Source organism: Ambystoma mexicanum, chromosome 10 (assembly GCF_040938575.1).
Source record: "Ambystoma mexicanum isolate Mex_15411 chromosome 10, UKY_AmexF1_1, whole genome shotgun sequence".
NCBI classification, from domain to species: domain Eukaryota; kingdom Metazoa; phylum Chordata; class Amphibia; order Caudata; family Ambystomatidae; genus Ambystoma; species Ambystoma mexicanum.
In genome coordinates this window covers 178,603,100-178,621,810 of record NC_090932.1, presented here as the reverse complement: position 1 = coordinate 178,621,810, position 18,711 = coordinate 178,603,100, and the positions used below count along the sequence as shown (strand labels likewise).

At 43.2% G+C, this 18,711-nt stretch overlaps 1 protein-coding gene across 1 annotated transcript in view; it reads right to left on the bottom strand.

Moving 5' to 3' along the window:
• Positions 1 to 18,711, bottom strand: part of KAT6A (lysine acetyltransferase 6A) — a 1,549,616-nt gene that overhangs the window by 578,830 nt on the left and 952,075 nt on the right. Inside the window, exon 9 of the mRNA XM_069617664.1 lies at positions 4,184 to 4,299. Coding sequence (XP_069473765.1) covers positions 4,184 to 4,299 — 116 coding nt within the window. The remainder of the gene's footprint in view (positions 1 to 4,183; positions 4,300 to 18,711) is intronic.

Sequence of the window (18,711 nt, the reverse complement as noted above, 5' to 3'; positions counted from 1 at the left end):
GTCATTGTATTAAACAATTGTGTAAATATCCTGGCCGAATACTCTGGATTTCTTTTGTATACTAGGTTAGGAATCGTATTTGGTCCTGAGGCCCTAGAAGCCTTCGATCCGCTAATGATATCCACAATATCTGCAGTATCTAATATAAGGTCATCAGTTCTTTCGATGTTGTTATATTCATGATGTCTATTAGACATAGAAGTATCACTATAATAGAGGTCCTTGAAATAGTTTATCCAATCTGCTTCGCCAATGAGAGTAATTTCATTCAGTGACCCATCTCGTGTGTTATGTGAATTATACATGTTCCAAAATGTTCGACCATCCATGCTCAGCATATTCTTTATTAGCACCCATTTCTTTCCGCGTGCTGAGCACTGGTGTCTACGGACAATGTTTTTCTATGTAGTTTTTAGATGTGATATTACCCTCTTTCACCCATGCGAGTTCCAAAGAGACCGCTCTTTGGAACTCAACCATTTTTATCTCTATAGCGTTGGCGTTTCTCATGTGTTATTATAAAATCGTAGGTCTTACTTTTATGTAGGAATTTGCCATTAGTATTTTTGGTTTGTTCCTCGATATACGGTCTTGCTGATAGGACTATCCCCTTCAAAGGTTACTATATCCATATTTCCCATATGGTACTACTATAAGATTTCATCAAAAGAGTCAATACATTTCTCTATATTGTACAATGACCAAGTTACATTAACACCTGCATTACCTAACATGGTCTTTCTCCTTTTGTTGCTCACGATGATCTCAAACTTCTGTACACCATGGTCACTTAGTGAGGTAACAGTGTGGCTAAGTAGACCTATATGTTCGAACAATTGATTCGAGAACAATATGTAATCAATCCTGGACCTCTTATTGCACACTGACCATATGCAGGGACGGTCACTGTCAATTCCAGTGTTCACATAAAGTTGTAGAAGGCCATTTATACTTGTACAAGTCAGCCACGGATCAATCATGTTAGAATCCTCCTCCCAATTCTGTATTACAGTTGCTCTGTGTCCATTCTGCAGACTATCAATCTTTTATATGCCTCTGAATCTTTGGTAATTTAGGTACCCCCGTTATAGTATATGGATAGGTACTATATTCACAATTCCAGGCATCTAATGTGTTTTTCCAGATCCCCTATAATTGTGATAGTATAGACATTATTGGGAGGATTATAAATGTTTACTACATGAATAGTAGAAGTATCAACACCATTGTCCCAAGATATTTTACCTGCCAGCATGTGGTCACTTCTACCTATAGGACCATATTCATTCAAAAATAGATGTTTACGAACCCCGAACATCAACCCACCAAACGGTCTCCGTCTCATGCCTCTACGGGCTTTCCTGAATATAAATAGAGTAACCATCAATCAAGACATTTTCCAAAGAACATGTTTCCTGTATAGCAAACAGATCAGCATCTTATAAAAATGATCTGCCTATTGGGTTAGAGACAAAGGAGTGGTAGCCCCTAGAATTCCACAATAACATCTTTAAGTTCGACTCAACAGCATTGATTTGTCAATCTATTTTCTCACAGCTAAGTTGTAAGAACAGAAGTTGGTTCTTCACATTCAGTCCGTCCACAATTTTTCTTACAATGCTATTGACATCAATAATCGCTTGCTTATCACTAAGCGTTTCAGATTTCTCCTATCTCTTGCTCGCTAATTTGGTAATTTCGTTAACTCTTGAGAATTTGTAACCCATTTCACAAAAAACATTAGAATATATAAGTATCAATGTATCAATTCCAATATAATGGGAGATACAAAATCAATTATTGACAGTTGGCTTCCTTAGATGTACATGGGATCTCCGCTGATATGTCTTGTGGGCATCACCTCAAGATTAGTTACTTGATGTAGTAGTTCCAAAACATGGTTTCTTTTGGGGAAGGGGCTTGCAGCTGTTGCATATCAATCAATAATTTTGATGTTTGTAGTTTTAAGCAATGGGTGAGGGAAGATGTTTTTGGTACCTGTCTTGTTTGGTGGTGTATTTCTTATTTTTTTGCTTCGGGTAACACTCTAAAGGGTTCTGTGTTATCATTGAATGTTACATTATCTATATCAAATATCTCATCATCGCTATCAGAGTACGAGTCCTTGCAAGTCCTAATTTACCTTTAGTTTCAGTTCTTGATCGCGAGGCCATAGACTATGATATGTTATGATCCTGTTTGGTAGCTATCACTTTATAATTAGACTTTCTTTTTTTGTGGTTTATTTGCCTCAACAATTGTATAGAGATCTTTGTCCTCAATGCAAACAACTCTATGTTGTATCCGCTAAAGCTGGAGATCCTCTAGTTTGAGGCTTTTTCTTTGACACCCTTTTTCTTTTTGTTTTATTTTCACATGGCTGTTTATTATCTTTGATAAACACTTTTTGTTGGCTTACAGTGATAGTACAGAGATCCGTAGGCTCCTCCGTCTCAATACTATTCTCTTGGATATTATCAAGTTTAGCCTCATTAACCCTCATGGTCTGTAAACCAGGAGTATGTTGCGAAATTCTAGCCAGTGATTCAGTTATATTGGTTCTTTATTCTTCAACATCATTTATATTGGCTTGTTGTGATATTGTTTCTAACAACTTTCCCACTCCCTCTGATTAGCAGCTGTTCTTTATGTATAGCAGAGCCGAGCAAGAATAATACTTTCAATAGGTTTATTTGTTCAGGTTCCGATGATGTTTCTTCATCGGAATAATCAGATGACAAATAAGATGTCTCATTAGAGGGAGGGAGGCTGCATATGCACTAGCCACAATTTTACCAAGATCGGGAGACCTTTAACATTTGTTGGAGGTAGATGAACCTCCATCATACTGTTCTGTTGTATGGAAGCATTATCGTTGCTGCCCATGGTAACTTTTTGAGATTAAGTACCATATTCAACAGCGAATTGTTATCGATCGGTCCGGCCTCCAATATTTCAGAAGTCTCATGCCCATCAAACTTTCTTTCTGCTTCAGTTTGGGTATTTTGTGTCAGCGTAGCAATAGTCGCTTTCAGAGGTTTGAGGTAGGTTGTAATTTTGTCTTGGGTCAGGTAGAGATCCCCCTTTTGTCGTAGACAGGCTCAATTATAGCAGCTGCCGCACCTATTGTATGCAATGTTTGGTCATTATTTCTAGTCTGTTTTTCTAAAGAAATTGTTTGCAATCAGCCATGCCTTTAGTTCATTTACAGACCATTTTAATAGAGTTTCGTAGTTGGTATTTTCTGCTGATTGCCGGCCTGGTAAGAAACGTCAGTTGTCCATAATCTCTTTTGCTACAGTGAGTATGTGCTAGGTAGCAGTGATTGTCTCAAGCTTAACCCAGTACAATAGTATCCTTAACACTTACAGCATCGGGGAAATCAGCATATATTGCTAAGATATTGAATCCACACAACACACCAACAGCGGCACTCCTCAGGTGCGTGCAAGGTGCTATAGTTATGGTGTTTGTGGCAGAAAGATGGAGGGGCCAAATTTGACACAAACACTTTTAAAAGTGTCCAAAGATGATAATTTGTTCTGCAAATTAGATATAAATAGTATTAGTCCAAAGGTTCATATAAAAGTCAGTCTTCAACGTGATGAGGGCTTCAGTTATACGTGGACAATTGTATTGCTCCAGACTCCGCTGCAGCTCACGCAGCCTTACAGCACTCTGCAGGGCACTCCTCAGGTGCACGCCACACTATTTACAATTAATTCAAACCCTTGCGTTTCCAGACATTAAGTGTCACTTCATTTATGTGTCTTTTTTCAATTCCCTTATTTGGAAATGAAACACTGGTGCAAACGCCATTTTGTTTTGGTTTACCACGTGGCTGTATGGTTTCTTGTAGATATGCAGCAGTGGTAAGTGCCCTTTAACGTGTTATACATGGTTCACTAATTACTGATCTGCAGGACATGAGCAGTGTTAATTATTTGGGATAGCCTCTCTAATTTACTAGGTCATGAATGGGGTAGCATTGTCAAACACTATTTAACATTTTGTGTGCCAGGTGGACCAAATTGCTGCAGGAACCACTAGCAAGAATGGAGAGAAGATGAGTCAGGATAATTTTTCTTTACAGATGATACTCTCAGGTAGACTGAGCAAAGTGATCAGTGAATATCGGAGAGAGTGGCTTCAAAACAATGTGATGCGTGTGTTCCTTTCTTACCTGGAGTATTCCTGTGGGTATGGTGAAGAATACCAAGTCTGAATTTCATATTTCCCAAATTCAATAAGGGATGGGCATCTGAGTTGTGGATCTGGTGGCCCAGTGACGCCAACTTTCTGTGAAAAAAATGTGAAAAGCAATTTTAGTGACATCACAGATGTCCGAAGGAAAAGAACACAGGTGGAGCTATGCAGAGGAGCTAAAAGAAGAACACATGAGAGCTTAGGTGACAGAGTAGAGAAATGTAGGAAGAAAAGGCTGCATGAGAGAACACTCAAGGGGTGAATATGGGAAACCGGAAATAGCAGACCCAAACAAAAATGGAAAAAAGCCAAGGAATGAATGAGAACCACTGTTACTTTCTTTTGGTAACATGTTATCTGATGGGTCCGTCTTTCTGCAGATTACCCATATCAATCTCACCAAGTGTGCCACTAAAAGTAGTGTCTTAGAGTGGACATGCATATGTGGGTCATGCTATAAGTTGCATGTGCTGCTACAAGCCCCATCCAAACCGGAAATGTCAATTCAGCCTTTATATACCATTCACAGATGCAAGGAAATGGTGAAGCAATGTTCAGAACCATAACATCAATCAAATCCATTAAGCAGACAATGCTCAGGAATCGGGGGAGGATGGAGGTGAATATGTAAAAAATAGAGTATTCATGAGAAAGGAAACGTGCATGATAGATACCCCTTTTCTAAGTGATACACTTATCCGTTCATTTGCGTGTTTAGCAAAGACTTAAAAACCAGGCCTGTCAAACTCAATCGGACAGTGAGATGGTGTGGATGCCAATGCACATCTTGCGGGCTGCACTGCCTACGTAAATTACCTGGATTGTAAAGAGTGGCAGCTAGTGCCTTTTTGAAAAGTTGTGGTGTAAATGTTTTACCCGAAATTAGTGCAAAAAGGCACTCAGTGAGCATGCCTGAACCCACAGGATGTTTGGTGGGATGTTCATTTCACAAACGTTTTTTAAATAGTAGAATGAGATATGGCAATTTACAGCACACATTTCAGGAGAAATTGGATGCAAAGCCATAACGTTAACAAACAGTTCCATAACCTCCTTGCATGTAGACAAAGGCAAAATATGCTATAAACAGCAGGACATACAATAGAGCATTTAAATCCTACTGTGAAACACTATAAAGCCGACTGCAACAGACCTCACAGGAGAAAATAGATGACAACTTAGACATCATAGACCACCCGAAAGTCCTCAATAAACCAGTGATACTGCAAGACTGGAAACAACACTGAACGCACTCTAGAGCAGCAAAATCCCTGGAACTGATGGTTTCCCTACGGAATTTCATAAAACATTTCACAACCAAATAATGGACCAATTACTGCAAACATACTTACATACCTATTACACAAGGGGGGCGGGAGGCAGCATAAAACGATTAGAGAAGTCCTAATAGTTCCCATTCTGAAGCCGGGTCCCTCTGATCCGCGCTCATTTAGATTTAAACATTGACACAAAACTGCTGGAAAGCTTAAAAGCCATTAGGCCATTAGGTTGAAACCACTAGTCCCTAGGCCACAAAGCTCGACACATTCAAACTACGGACCCGAAAAGACAACTGACATGGTACCATCATCATTTGAAATACCGGAGAATAGACGGTTACCATAGGCCACATGACACATAAAAACAACACACACAAAACACTTTTGAAGCTAGGAAAATCCATTGCGTTTTGGAAGAGATTGCCCTTAGCCCTGATGGGGTAATGGACCATTATTAAAATTATGCTACTGCCCCAATTCTTCTATTACTTTGCCAATATTCCGTACCACATCCCACAAAGTTCTTTTTTTAGAGAATTAGACACCATAGTGGGAACATTATGGGCCAATGGCAGAAGTAAAATAGCCTTGCGAACACTACGTGGAGTGGAGGGTACTGCGTTAACATCTGAAATATGTTGCGAGATGGCTATCGGATGAGGAAATGCCAAAGACCCGAATTACACTCATCACTTTCTGAATAATGGAGGGCACTGACTGCCCACTTTTTCATTTTTTGGGCATTTAGTCCATGAGCTGTTAGAGTACTGAACTTTCACTTGGAAGTGAGACGTCATTTGAGTCAATTTCTTGAATTCAATAAACAGTAATTTTACCAAACTTGCTAGTAATTGAGACATGAGAGCACACTTCGCTTACAGTTATTTGCACAATGGTGGATCTGGGAGAGGGATCACAAGGTGACACCTGTAGGGGCGGGAAAAAATATATTCACTCGAAATACAATCTGTTGATGCGCCAGTGGTGGACGCACGTGAATGGTGGTGGAGAAGAGCATGCTTTACAAGTATGTGGTGAATAATAATAGCAATACATGGTCTTGCTAGTGTATGTTAGGCTTTTGAAATCCATAATTAGAGATTTTGGAAATATTGTTACTGTTCTTTTGTCTTTTCCTTCTTTCTGCTATAACCCATGCGGAGACTGGAAACTGAATTGCGCCATGCAAATACTGATGGATGTACCCGTCTTCATGGAACATAATCTCTGTGGTAACGTATAATTTGTACGGGTCCATGTTGACATTTCTTTATCTCTTCTGCAAATCATGTAATTGGCAATTAACTAGTAGTAAGTTAAGCCTTGAAGACCTTTATGTGTAGGTTGAAAAACGTGTCAGCGGCATACCAGTAAAGAAGATTATGCACAAACATATTGTAGAGTTCTGCTTTTTTAATTTCTATTGCAACAAAAATACAATTCATAGTGATGAATTGGTACATAACGATTGGGAATGTAGTGCCTTAGGTCCCCTAGTTTCCTTTCTCTATTTTTGAGTACTATGACCCAGGGTTACTGTCATTTAAAGGTGGACAAAGCCAGCTGATCACCCAACTCATTGCAAGTTTGTATTTACCCTTCTCATTCAGTAACAATATAGGTACATAGCTCGATGAGGAAATAGCCCAGTTTCCCTCCAATACTTGTTCTTTAACAAAACAGACGTTTACAGTGAGCAATTTATGAACATGCATTTTTAAGCAAACTAACCTTCCGCAAGCATTGCTAATGTGAGTAGGTGCTAATAGGTTTCATTATGTTGTTATTAGCATTACATGCATTTGACCAAGTATCTGTATTCATTTTATATTTGAAAGCAGTGCATTCATATTGCCAAATATTACACTTGCGCTAACCACGTGAACACAGTTTCACTGCATTACAACCAACAGATGTGGCTGTGGTGCAATTCCATTTTGAAAAGTTTCCACGTCAATATTTACCAAAGCATTGGACTTTGTTTACCTCATTTCATCTTCTGAACTGTCACCTTTCACTGAAGGGCTCCTACTGAGAAGATGGTCTGCAATCGACCACCACTGAAGTGCACCTGTTCACTGAGCAGGATATGATAATGCTGTCTAAGAGGCGGCACCAGAATTCGTTTGACCATACTTGCAGACCCGGCTGTAGTAACAATTACACGATGCTTTAGAGCAATCATTTTAGGGGAACGTTTTTCATATGACTACTCTCTAGAAAAATGAACTGCTAATGCTGCGATAACTGCTGAAGAATTTGCCAGATTGATATAAAGAAACAGGTTTACGGTGAAAAACACATGACTTCTGCAGCTGCTTCTGCATTGTCAAGAATCTTTTGTCTTATCAAACTACAAATAGTTTAGGTAGGAGACAATCTTGCATTCTCTCCCTTCTGAGGCAAGCCGCTACCACCAAGAGGATTTCTGTAAAGACCACTGTGAATAATGTCAGACCAAAACAATACAGCTGGTAGCCCGCACCCGTCACAACATACAGGAACATGCCGTGCCAATGTTTAATAGAGATCAGTGTCAGATGGCCACCAGGCTACCCACCAAGTATAAAGCTTAAATGTAACAGCTATGATCATCATCCATAATTCTTTTTACATCATCAGAAACCGGTTTAAAATTAGCTGAAGACCACTGCTCTTTTTGGAGACAACTAGATAAACAATATACGTTCCATTAGAACAACAGAAATACCAACAGTTTCCAGAGCATAGGCTCCATCCCTTGAAGCAGTATCTGAGAATGACCTGCATTCTAGCAAGATGACCAACAAGGAATAAGAGTGCTGGAGTGGCAAATCTAGACCCATCCATCTGAGTTAAGCTCTGTCGCCTTCGCTTTACAAGAAGCTAACTACCAGCCCCAAAACAGGGTGTGTGATCTATGGAGGACAAACCCGCTAACAAAGCTTGGCAACTGCTGGGGATAAGGTCAGCATTACCATTGGCAGTCCGAAGTACTGTGGCTGGTCCTGGTCTAGTAAAGGGAATCTATGGAGTGGAAACTGCTGCCGTCACAATCCTTGATACTCATGTATTGCTGGAAAAAATACTTAGCTGAACCAGGCAACCCTGAGAATCACCAATATGTATTTCTACTTTGCCTAAACATATGTATGTTTATGGACGGCCTTCTTTGTGCATTTCGTGCATGTTTGATTTGCACCACACTATAATCATTAACCAACCCTTTAACATGCCGAGACCAGTGCAAAACAAGTACTTGGTCATTTACCATCCCAGCAAAAGGTTCAATGTTTAGGTAGAAACTACAGGCTCTCAAAGCTAAACCTCCCAAAGCAAAAATCTACCTTTCCATGGAATCCGTTTTTTGGTTCTATGTGAAAATGTCCCCAGGAAAATGTAGTCATGTGAAAATGTAGTCCGTAAAAAGTAGTTTAAAAAAATGTAATCATTCAATACAAGCAATGCAAAGCGTGAAAATGTTTCCAGAAATTAGGTCACCAAAAAAGATTTTTCTAAATACACAAAGGTTGTAACCCTAAATATGACCCAAGGCTCTAACGATCACCCTAACTATTCCTAAACCTTCCCCTAACTAATTCCAACCCTTATCCAACCCTGAACTCTCACAGAACACTAACCCGCAGCGTGTTCAAACATTTTATTTGCATATTACTGAATGCAAAATAAATAGAAAACAGTGAACTCATCTCCAACCCCATCACAAGCTCGCCAGCAATTACACAGCCCATGCCCTAACCCAAACCCTTGCTGTAATACTAACCTTATCCTAACTGCAACTGTAACACTTACCCTAATGCTAACTTTACCTTAACCACTATCCTACGTCAACATCACCAGCCCTTTCCAACCTCTATCCCTTTAACGATTACCCTAACCCATATCCTGACACTTCATCGACCCTAACCACTAACCAAACCCCACCATATTTACTCTAACCCTAAACCAGGCAATTGCAAGCCTGCAAAACCCTCCGTAACCCTAACAATGAACAAGCAGCACAACATTTTTGGATACTTTTCAGCTGCATTTTTGACTACTTGTTGCTTGGCAACATTTTCAAAGTGGAGGTATTTTCACCACGACTTTTTCACTAACTACATTATTGTTGGCTACATTTTTACAGGATAACTTTGTTTTTAGTGTTATACCGCGGGATGCCTAGCTGGAGCACCCTGCACTACAGAGTTTGCAAGTCTGGTGGAGCTGAAAGGGCTGTGTCCCCTTAACTTGGCCTATCCTTTCCAGTGGCTAACTTAATGATTTGCTAGATCGATTGGAATAAGGCTTCTCCAAAACATGAGACTGTTCTTTAGCCTCCTAGCATAATTAACTTTCATATTTCGTTTTATGTTTAGCTAATGCCTGTGCTTGTCTTTCATCCTGCAGTACAGGTTGTGAAAACCCAGGTTACAATCGATTGCCAAGTAACTTGAACAAACATTCATCGAAATATAGCCTTGGTAACGGATCAAAGTCTGGTATGAGCAGCATGCTCTCTACTAGGAGGGGATGGATTTTCAAATCCAAATGGGCTCTCCCCGCTCAATTCAGGTGCGGCTGCCCAGGATCGCGGCATCAGCCCGCCCGCCTCATCTGCCCGAGATCCTCCGCCGGTGCACCCACCTGCTGCCCTCCCCGCTGAATAGCAGACGCGGCTGCCCAGGATCGCGACATCCGCCTGCCCACCTCGGCTGCCTGGGATCTTACGCCGGTGCCTCCATACTGGTCCTGGTGCCTCCGCCTGCGGCCTTCCCCGCTCAAGAACAGGCGCAGCTGACCAGGATCGCGGCATCAGTCCGCCTGCTTCAGCTGCCTGGGCCCTTCCACTGGTGCCTTTATCCATAATCTGGTGCCTCTGCTCAGGAGTAGGTGCGGCTGCCCAGGTTCACCTTATCGACCAGCCTACCCTAGACTGCCTGTGGTCACCTCCCTGGACCCTGCGCTTCCGCCTGCAGCGACAGGTGCTGGCTGTCTGCGTCTCCATTCTGGCTCCAGTCATCCATCTGCGGCCGCTGGTACTGGGACTTCCATCTGGTGCTTGCCGCCGGTGCTTACACTCCGCCCCGGCACCTCTGTCCGCCTCTCCTGCCGGGGGCCACGCTCTTGATCCAGAACTTCCAACTGCAGCAGCACTCCACCCAGGGCCGCCATCTTGTTCTAGGGCAAGACCCTGATTCCTCACCCCGTGCCAGACGTGTCTGCTGTGGGCTCCCACCTGGCAGCGGCAGGAGCCTCCACATTCTGCACCTGGACTGACCTAGCCTCCTCCACTGTCTACAGCTGCACCATTGTCCACGCCAGTACCATCTGGGCCCCATGTCTACTTCCCACCTCCCGTATCAGGCGTGTTTGCCGTGGGCTCCCTTCTGACAGCGGCAGGAGCCGCTACATTCTGCATCTGGACCGTCTTACCTACTACCTACGACTGATCCATTGTCCACGTCAGCTCCATTCTGGCCCACATGTCGGAAGATCCCAGCTTCTCCCTGAACAGCCTCCTCCTACCCAGCTGCCCTCCACTCTCTCCATAGTCTCCTGACTACTTGGGACGCCCATCTACCCTCTCCACCGTCCAGTCCTGGAACGTGACATCCACTGGCCGTCTTCCTCACAGGCTCTCACCTGCCACACACCATACAGCCTCCTCCTGCCCAGCTGCCCTCCACTCTCTCCATAGTCTCCTGACTACTTGGGACGCCCGTCTACCCTCTCCACCGTCCAGTCCTAGAACGTGTCATCTACTGGCTCTCCTCCTCACAGGCACTCACCTGCCACATACCATACAGTCCCTCCTACTTGACCCCCCGCTTCCCCTTCAACTCAGACCCAGCAAGTATCACACTTGCCTACCTCCTACTGCTCAGCCCCTGCTGTTAATCCTCTTCCCCTTCCTCATCTAAGCGTGTCCATAGAGTGCCGACTCTTCAAGAAGCTGCTACACTGGTCCCTGTTCTCGCCATCACAAGTCTCAACACCAACGGACCTTCATAGCTCCACGTTTCTCTGATTCCTGTTATGTGACCTGCCAATTCTCTTTTTTACCACCCTCTCTTCCCTTCTCTTCCCTTCCCTCCCCCTCCCTCACTCACTCTCCCCACCTTCTCCTCTCCCTCCTACTCTTTTTCCCTCCTCATGCCCAGTCCCCTCTTCTATCCCCTCCCACACTCCTCCTGTCACACACCTACCCTCTCTCACCGTCCTAATCTTCTTTATCCCCCCGACCGCTCATTACTCCAGCCTAATGAACATGGCGCTCTGGAACGCCAGATCCATCTGCAACAAGACTGCAGCAGTTCGACATATTCTCTCGTCTCAACCTTCATTTCCTATGTCTAACTGAAACCTGGATCCCCCCATAACACTTCTGTCCCCGCTTCCCTAACCACCTCCTCGTCCTCCTTTTCTCATATCTCTCACGCTACTGGCCGCGGCGGAGGCAATGGCCTCCTCTACCACCCCAAATACCTTTCCTCCACCTCTTCCTTCTTTCCCTTCCTTTGAATTTCTTTCTCCTCTCCTCACCCCATTTCCTTTCTAATCATCCATCGTCCCCCTGGCCCTCTTTCTTCCTTCTATGAAGATCTTGATCACCTCCTCTCGCTTATCTCTGACTCCCCCTCTCCTCTAACTGTATGTGGCGACTTTAATCTTCACCTCCCTTCTCCCCCTCATTCCTCTTCCCTCTTCTCCATCCTTGACTCCCATCTCCTTTCCCCACTTCCTTCTTCCCCCACTCATTCCTCTGGCTCCACTATTGACCTCATCTTCAATTCTTCCTACCCCTCTTCCCCAGTCTCTACTCTCCCTGTCTATCTCGCCGATCATGCCTTACTCTCCTTCTCCCTTTCTCCCCTGACACATTCCTCCTCTACTAGGCCCTCTCCTCCCATCTTCTCACGGCGTGGCCTTCGCAACTTTGATCCTTCCCTCTTTATTAACACTTGCTCTTCTTCTCTCCCCTCTCTCCAAGACTTCTCTTTATTGTCAGCGAATGATGCTCTATCCTCTCTTTCCTCTTCTATTTCCTCTTCCCTTGATCAACTTTATCCCCTTTATCTCTTCCGCCCAACCCGGAAACCCTCTCAACCTTGGCTCACTCCTCAACTCCTCTCTATGCGGTGCCTTCTCCGACGTCTTGACACACTCTGGCTCAAAATTCCCTCGCTTTCCAACCAGACCTCCTATTTCTCTTACCACGCTCTCTGACTCTTGTCTTGCCTCGGCTAAACGCTCCTACAACTCTAACCTTCTCCACTCACAAGCCTCCCACCCTCACCGTATCTTCCAAACTCTCTCTCGACTTCTCTCCCCTCCCACTTCTGATCCCTCCTCCTCCTCTACACTTTCTCCCTCTGACTTTGCTAACAACTTCTCCTCCAAGAGTCTTACCCTTCGGAAAAAAAATCAACTGCTCCTTGGATTTCCCCTCTTCTCCCCTCCCCTCCCTCATCCTGCATGTCCTACTTCTCTCCTATCTCCCCTTTTGAAGTATCCACCCTCCTCTCCAAAGCCCACCCCACGTCCGCCCCAACTGACCCGCTCCCATCCCTTCTTAACCCTAAGATATACCATCTTCTTATTCCCTACCTTACTTCCTTCTTCAACATCTGTCTTTCCTCAGCAACCGTTCCCTCTGCTTTCAAACATGCCACGATCATCCCTATTCTGAAGAAACCTTCTGCTGATCCCCTTCTCACCTCTAACTTCCGACCTATCTCTCTTCTTCCATTCCTCTCCAAGCTTCTCAAGCGCCTCGCCTACTCTCAGCTCTCATCCTTTGTCACCAATCTCTCTCTCCTATCCCCCTCCCAATCTGGCGTCCATCCTAAACACTCTCCTGAAACTGCTCTCACCTATATCCTTAACTCCCTCCTCTCTACCCGACACTCTAAGCAATCCTCCATCCTTATTCTCCTCGACCTCTGCACTGCCTTCGACACTGTCGATCATCCCCTTCTTCTCCACACTCTTACTTCCTTTGGGTTCAAAGACTGTTCTCAACTGGTTATCCTCTTCCCTCTCTTCCTGCTCTTTTACTGTTTCCTGGGGTGGCCGGTCCTCTCCAACCCAACCGCTAGAATGCGGCATACCTCAAGGTTCGGTGCTTGGACCTTTCCTCTTCTCTCTATACACCTCCCTCCTAGCCCGTTATCTCCTTGTTTAGCATCTCCCACCATTTCTATGCTGAGGAAACTCAACTGTTCCTTTCTTTCTCCTCTTTCTCAACTGACCTCCACCTAAAACTTTCTTCCTGCCTTACTGCCATAAAGAACTGGATGCCTTCCCGCTTTCTCTCCCTTAACACTGACAAGACTGAAGTCGTATTCTTTCCCTCCAACTCTCTTCCCCCTCCCTCTCCTCCACCTTTCATTCGCTTTCCTCCCTCTAATCTCCCCATCACTCTCCATGCTCGTAATTTAGGCATTCACTTTGACTCCTCTCTCCCACCATCTCTCTCACTTCTCGCACCTGTCGCTACACCTCTTCAATATTCGCAAAGTCCGTCCCTCTCTCGCCTTCCATGCTACCAAACTTTTAATCTTCTCCCGCCTCTTCTACTGCTCTTCCTTATTCTTTGGACTACCTACTTCTCATCTCGCTCCCCTCAAATCTATCTACTATTGTGCTGTTCGTACCCTCTGTCTCCTTACCTCCCGTGACTCCATCTCTACTTCACTCTCTTTCCTTGGCTGGCTTCCATTTCACTCCCAACTTAAATTTCACTTTCTCTGCCCCTCTTCAACTCTCTCCATTGTCTTGTTCCCCCTTATCTCTCCTCCCTCTTCTCTTTCTACACTCCCTCCCGTTCCCTTCGGTCTGCTGACCATTTCCTTCTCACTGTACCTCCGTCCCCTTGTGCCCCCTCCCGTTTCCGCTCCTTCAAACTCCTAGACCCCCTGCACTGCAACTCCCTACCTCTTGCAATCCGCTCTACCCCCACCTTCTCCTCATTCCGCACCTCCCTTAAATCTCTCCTCCTTGAAACCCCTTCCCGCCTCCCCTACCTCCTTTATCTTTCCCCTTGACCATCTCCTTCCCCTCCCTCCCCACTCTTACCTTTTCCCCTTCCCTCCTCCTACTCATCCCCCTCCCCCCATCCAGTCCTACTCCTCTACTCTCCCTATTCCCTTCAGTTAATTGCTCTTCTTACTGTTTTGTTGACTGATTCACATTGTAGTTTGCTTGTACCGTTACATTGTTTATGTTTTATGTATTACGTTGTTCAATTGTACAGCACTTTGGTGTAAAGCGCTATATAAACCAATAAATACAAATACTCAGGTGACAAGGGGATCAAAGTTATGTCAAGGGTATGCTTCCTTGAATAATACCTCTTTCATGGAGTCTGGTAGGCTGGGTAGCTCCGTTATTAGGTGTTTCACATCTGGGGGCACTGTAGCTCAACCGTTTTCTCACTGTGTCCTTAACTTAAATGTATCCAGGCAAGTGGTTTCACCTGAAGCTTCCTTAGGACATAATAGGATCTATGAATTTCTTGTTCTGGAATTCTGCTCCTTTCGTATTGGGGTCTTTCGAAGTGGTCTGATTTTGTCTTAAAGCTTCCCTTGACATTTCTGGGCAAGTCCCCACATTTTCTCTCCCTGATCAACACTTTCATCCCATTTATCCTTTGGGACACTTTCAAAATCAGATTTAAAAATCAAATATTTTCTTCTTTTGAAACATAAGATTTCATACCCTTCACCAATACAATGTGGGTTAATTTTAACAAGTAAACCAGTCTTTCCCCCATGTAGGCTTTGTAAATAATGCTGAGGAGTTTAACTTCAAGTGTTGCTCAATCAATAGCCAGTGCAGGACTTTCCAAAGTGAGAAGGCGTGGTCTGCTTCTCTCAGGTTCACAAAGAGCCTAGTAGCTTTGTTCAGGATCTTCTGGAGCTTTTGTAAATCCTTTGAAAATAGACTTTTGCAATTCAGTCTAAATAGCAATGCTGAAAGTATGGGACCTAGGACTTCTACCCAGTAGTTAGGCCACAGGAGCAGGACTCCTCCTTCAGCATCAGGAGACAGAGGTGGCTATTAAGAAAGATCAGTACCAAACTTTACTCCAAGGTTCTTAATATTTTTCAAAGTTGTGGGTGCAGCCCCCAAGCCTGGCATCCATGTAAAGAGTACCCAATGGAGTAATGTCAGTCAGATTCTGATTGTGTGGTATTCACACACAAGTATGCATCAAACTTATCAATGTGTCACCCTCCCGCAGCAATATCTTGGAGAATTCCAGAATATTGTCCTATGGGGATGAAGAAGGATACAGGAAAGATACTTCTAGAGAGTTGTTAGGACCACAAGAATTTTCCAAAATCAATGCCCCCCTCACACCCCCGATTATCAGCTTTATATTTATCCTTGGAGTCATAAATTGAAAAATGGTTATGAAATTGAGGCCTCTGAAACCCTGTGTAAAATAGGACCACACATTTGAAGAGGTGAATCGTTTGTTCTGGTTGCTCCACAAGTTTTCAGAATGGTATCTCACCAGTTCCTCAGAGGCCGGAGGAGACCGACTTCTTTTCCTTTTCTGATTCTTCAGGCAAGCAAGATGCTGGAGGCTTATTGGATCGGCCTCAGAATGGGAAACATATCTCAAGACAACACTGGCTCTTCTGGCAACACTTTGTCAAAAGCTGGGTGAACATCACTCTAAAAATACATATATAGGTACTCTTTGTTATTGCACCATCAATGAAAAGTCGGATAATCGTCACACCATTTTTTAATTTTTTTTTATTGTTGTTTTGATCAGTAAAACCTGACCTTTCAATATATTTATTACAAAATTTAAAATAAATGGATAAAATTAACATCATTCAATTAATTTAATAGCAGTGCCTAGGCCAGGGATGAACCCTGTCTGAAAGGGATCTCTATGGTTTAGATGGTTTAGCCATCGATTAAATTCACCCAAGATCATACGGGCAAAAAAGATTCCCGGACAGTCCAACAAAGCAATAGGTCTATACGAGGCCGGATTTGCCATGTCTCCCTTCTTAAATATAGGGAGAATAATTGATGTTTTCCAATTCAGGGGCACAAGACCTGTCATCATAATGTGCTTAAACATGTAATATAATATATCCGACCACAGGTGTTTATTTTGTTTTATCATGGCATTGTGCAAGCCATCTGGCCCAGCAGCTCTGGATACACTCAGTTTTGATATAGGAAAGAATATGTCCTCGCGATCAAAATTAACATTATGATTGACTGCAATGCTATCCCAGATTAGACCGGGATCTGAAAAAGGTGTAGTATATATATTACCATAGAAGACTCTCCAGGAATGCTGTGAGATGGAATTCACCTGTAATGCATGTTGGTTTTTGATTAAAGTTTAATCTAGCAATGCCCATATGCCTCCTGATGATTTAAGGATGATTTGCTTCATCATTACCTCTCCATCATGTTGATATTGGGAGGCACGCCGGCTTCTAATCCAATTTTTATACTCCCTTTTTAGTCGTTTGATCTGGTCTTGATTAGACCCTAGGTTGGAAACATACTCATTTGTTAGTTTTTTAACATTCCTTCTTAATTCACTTTTCCTATGTTTTACTTCGAGGTCAAAAGCATGATGGTGAGAAATGGTGCCTCTTTTGGGGGCGTGCCCTCTGTGTTGAGAAGCGCTGCATGGCATGTACATAGCAACCACTAGCACATTCATTGTCAGCAGCGTATTTCTCACGCAGATCTCTGAACTGGCCTAATTTCCTCTGGGTCCATTTTAAACGATTACCAGCATTATTAACCTGTAAGTTAGACACGTTCATGTTTGTCAGGGTCCGGCTTGACTGAATTCCACAGGAGCTGATGCTGGCCCCACAGACCCTCACTAGGCGTTCACCTCTCAACCCTTAATTATAAGCTGAGCTGAAAACCCCAAGAAAGGGAAAGGGGAATTTGGATAAAATAACAACGGAGACACTGCAGCCCTGCAACCGTCTGGTAGGCTCTGGTATCTGTGGTAAACAAATACACCTGGTTATTTATGTAATAAGAAAATTCTATTTTCTAAAAGTATTCTAAATAAACTCTAAACTCATTACCTCTTAACCTCAGTAAAACACTTAGAGGCTATTAATCTGTGTGTGATATCTTGTAAATGTCTCTTGTGTTGTGCATACAGTTCAAACCACTTAGTCTCTCTAGAATTCTAAAGTGATGGTTTTTTGCAAACACCATTTCTGGACTAAACTTTCCTCTTGCTTCAGAGTTTTCTTTAACCTTATGTAATTTTCAATGCTTTCATAGTGGCAGTCTTTCTCTGAAATATTGAAGTCCATTTGCATAAATTACATTAAGAAAATAAGCATTCCTCAACTTCCTGGAATATTGCTTCCTTATGCGTGTGAATAGTTTTCTTTATTTACATAAGAACGTATAGTTTCTTCCTTAAATAGCGTGTGCGATAAACACGTAAAAATCAGAAGACGTGAAGAATTGTCCTCGCGTTAAAAATACACACGCGATTTTTAGCAAACACACGCGCTCGCGTTTAAAAATCCACACGCGATTTTTAGCAAACACACGCGCTCGCTTTTAAAATCCACACGCGATTCTTAAACACACGCGCACGCTTTTAAAATCCACACGCGATTCTTAACACACGCGCATGAAAAAATACGTACACGCGATAAAAATCACGCGCGCTGGTTAAAAATGGACTCGCGCTCTATCGCTACCGAACTCACGCGGAGAGATGAAATGGATTTCACGTAAAACAGTTCACGCGCTTAAAACCACTCGCGCTTCACCAAAATGGACTTGCGCTCTATCGCAAACCCACACGCGCTTTTCCATGAGACGTCATTTACGTTAAAATGGACACGCGCTAAAATTCACTCGCGCAATCTTTTGGACACGCGCTCTATCGCTCCGAATACCCGCGCGTCTTCAAAAAACACGTAAACAACAAATGTCTCTTTTCTCAAAATGACTTTGAAATTTGGTTAACTTTTTAAATGTTCTTAAAAAAATGAAAGTTCACTGACAATTTTAAATCTTTAAAGAAACGATCCCACCTGATGACTTCTTCTTTCAAATGGATCAGCAAACGAAATTCTTACTTCTTTAGTTGATCTTCTGAGCTCTGAAAAGGCCTTACTTAAGGAGCTTAACTAAAACACAACCAGCCACTGAATTTCTCTGGATGAAAGGCAGTTTAGAATCTTGCTCACCTCCCAAGAATCAAACCCATTGT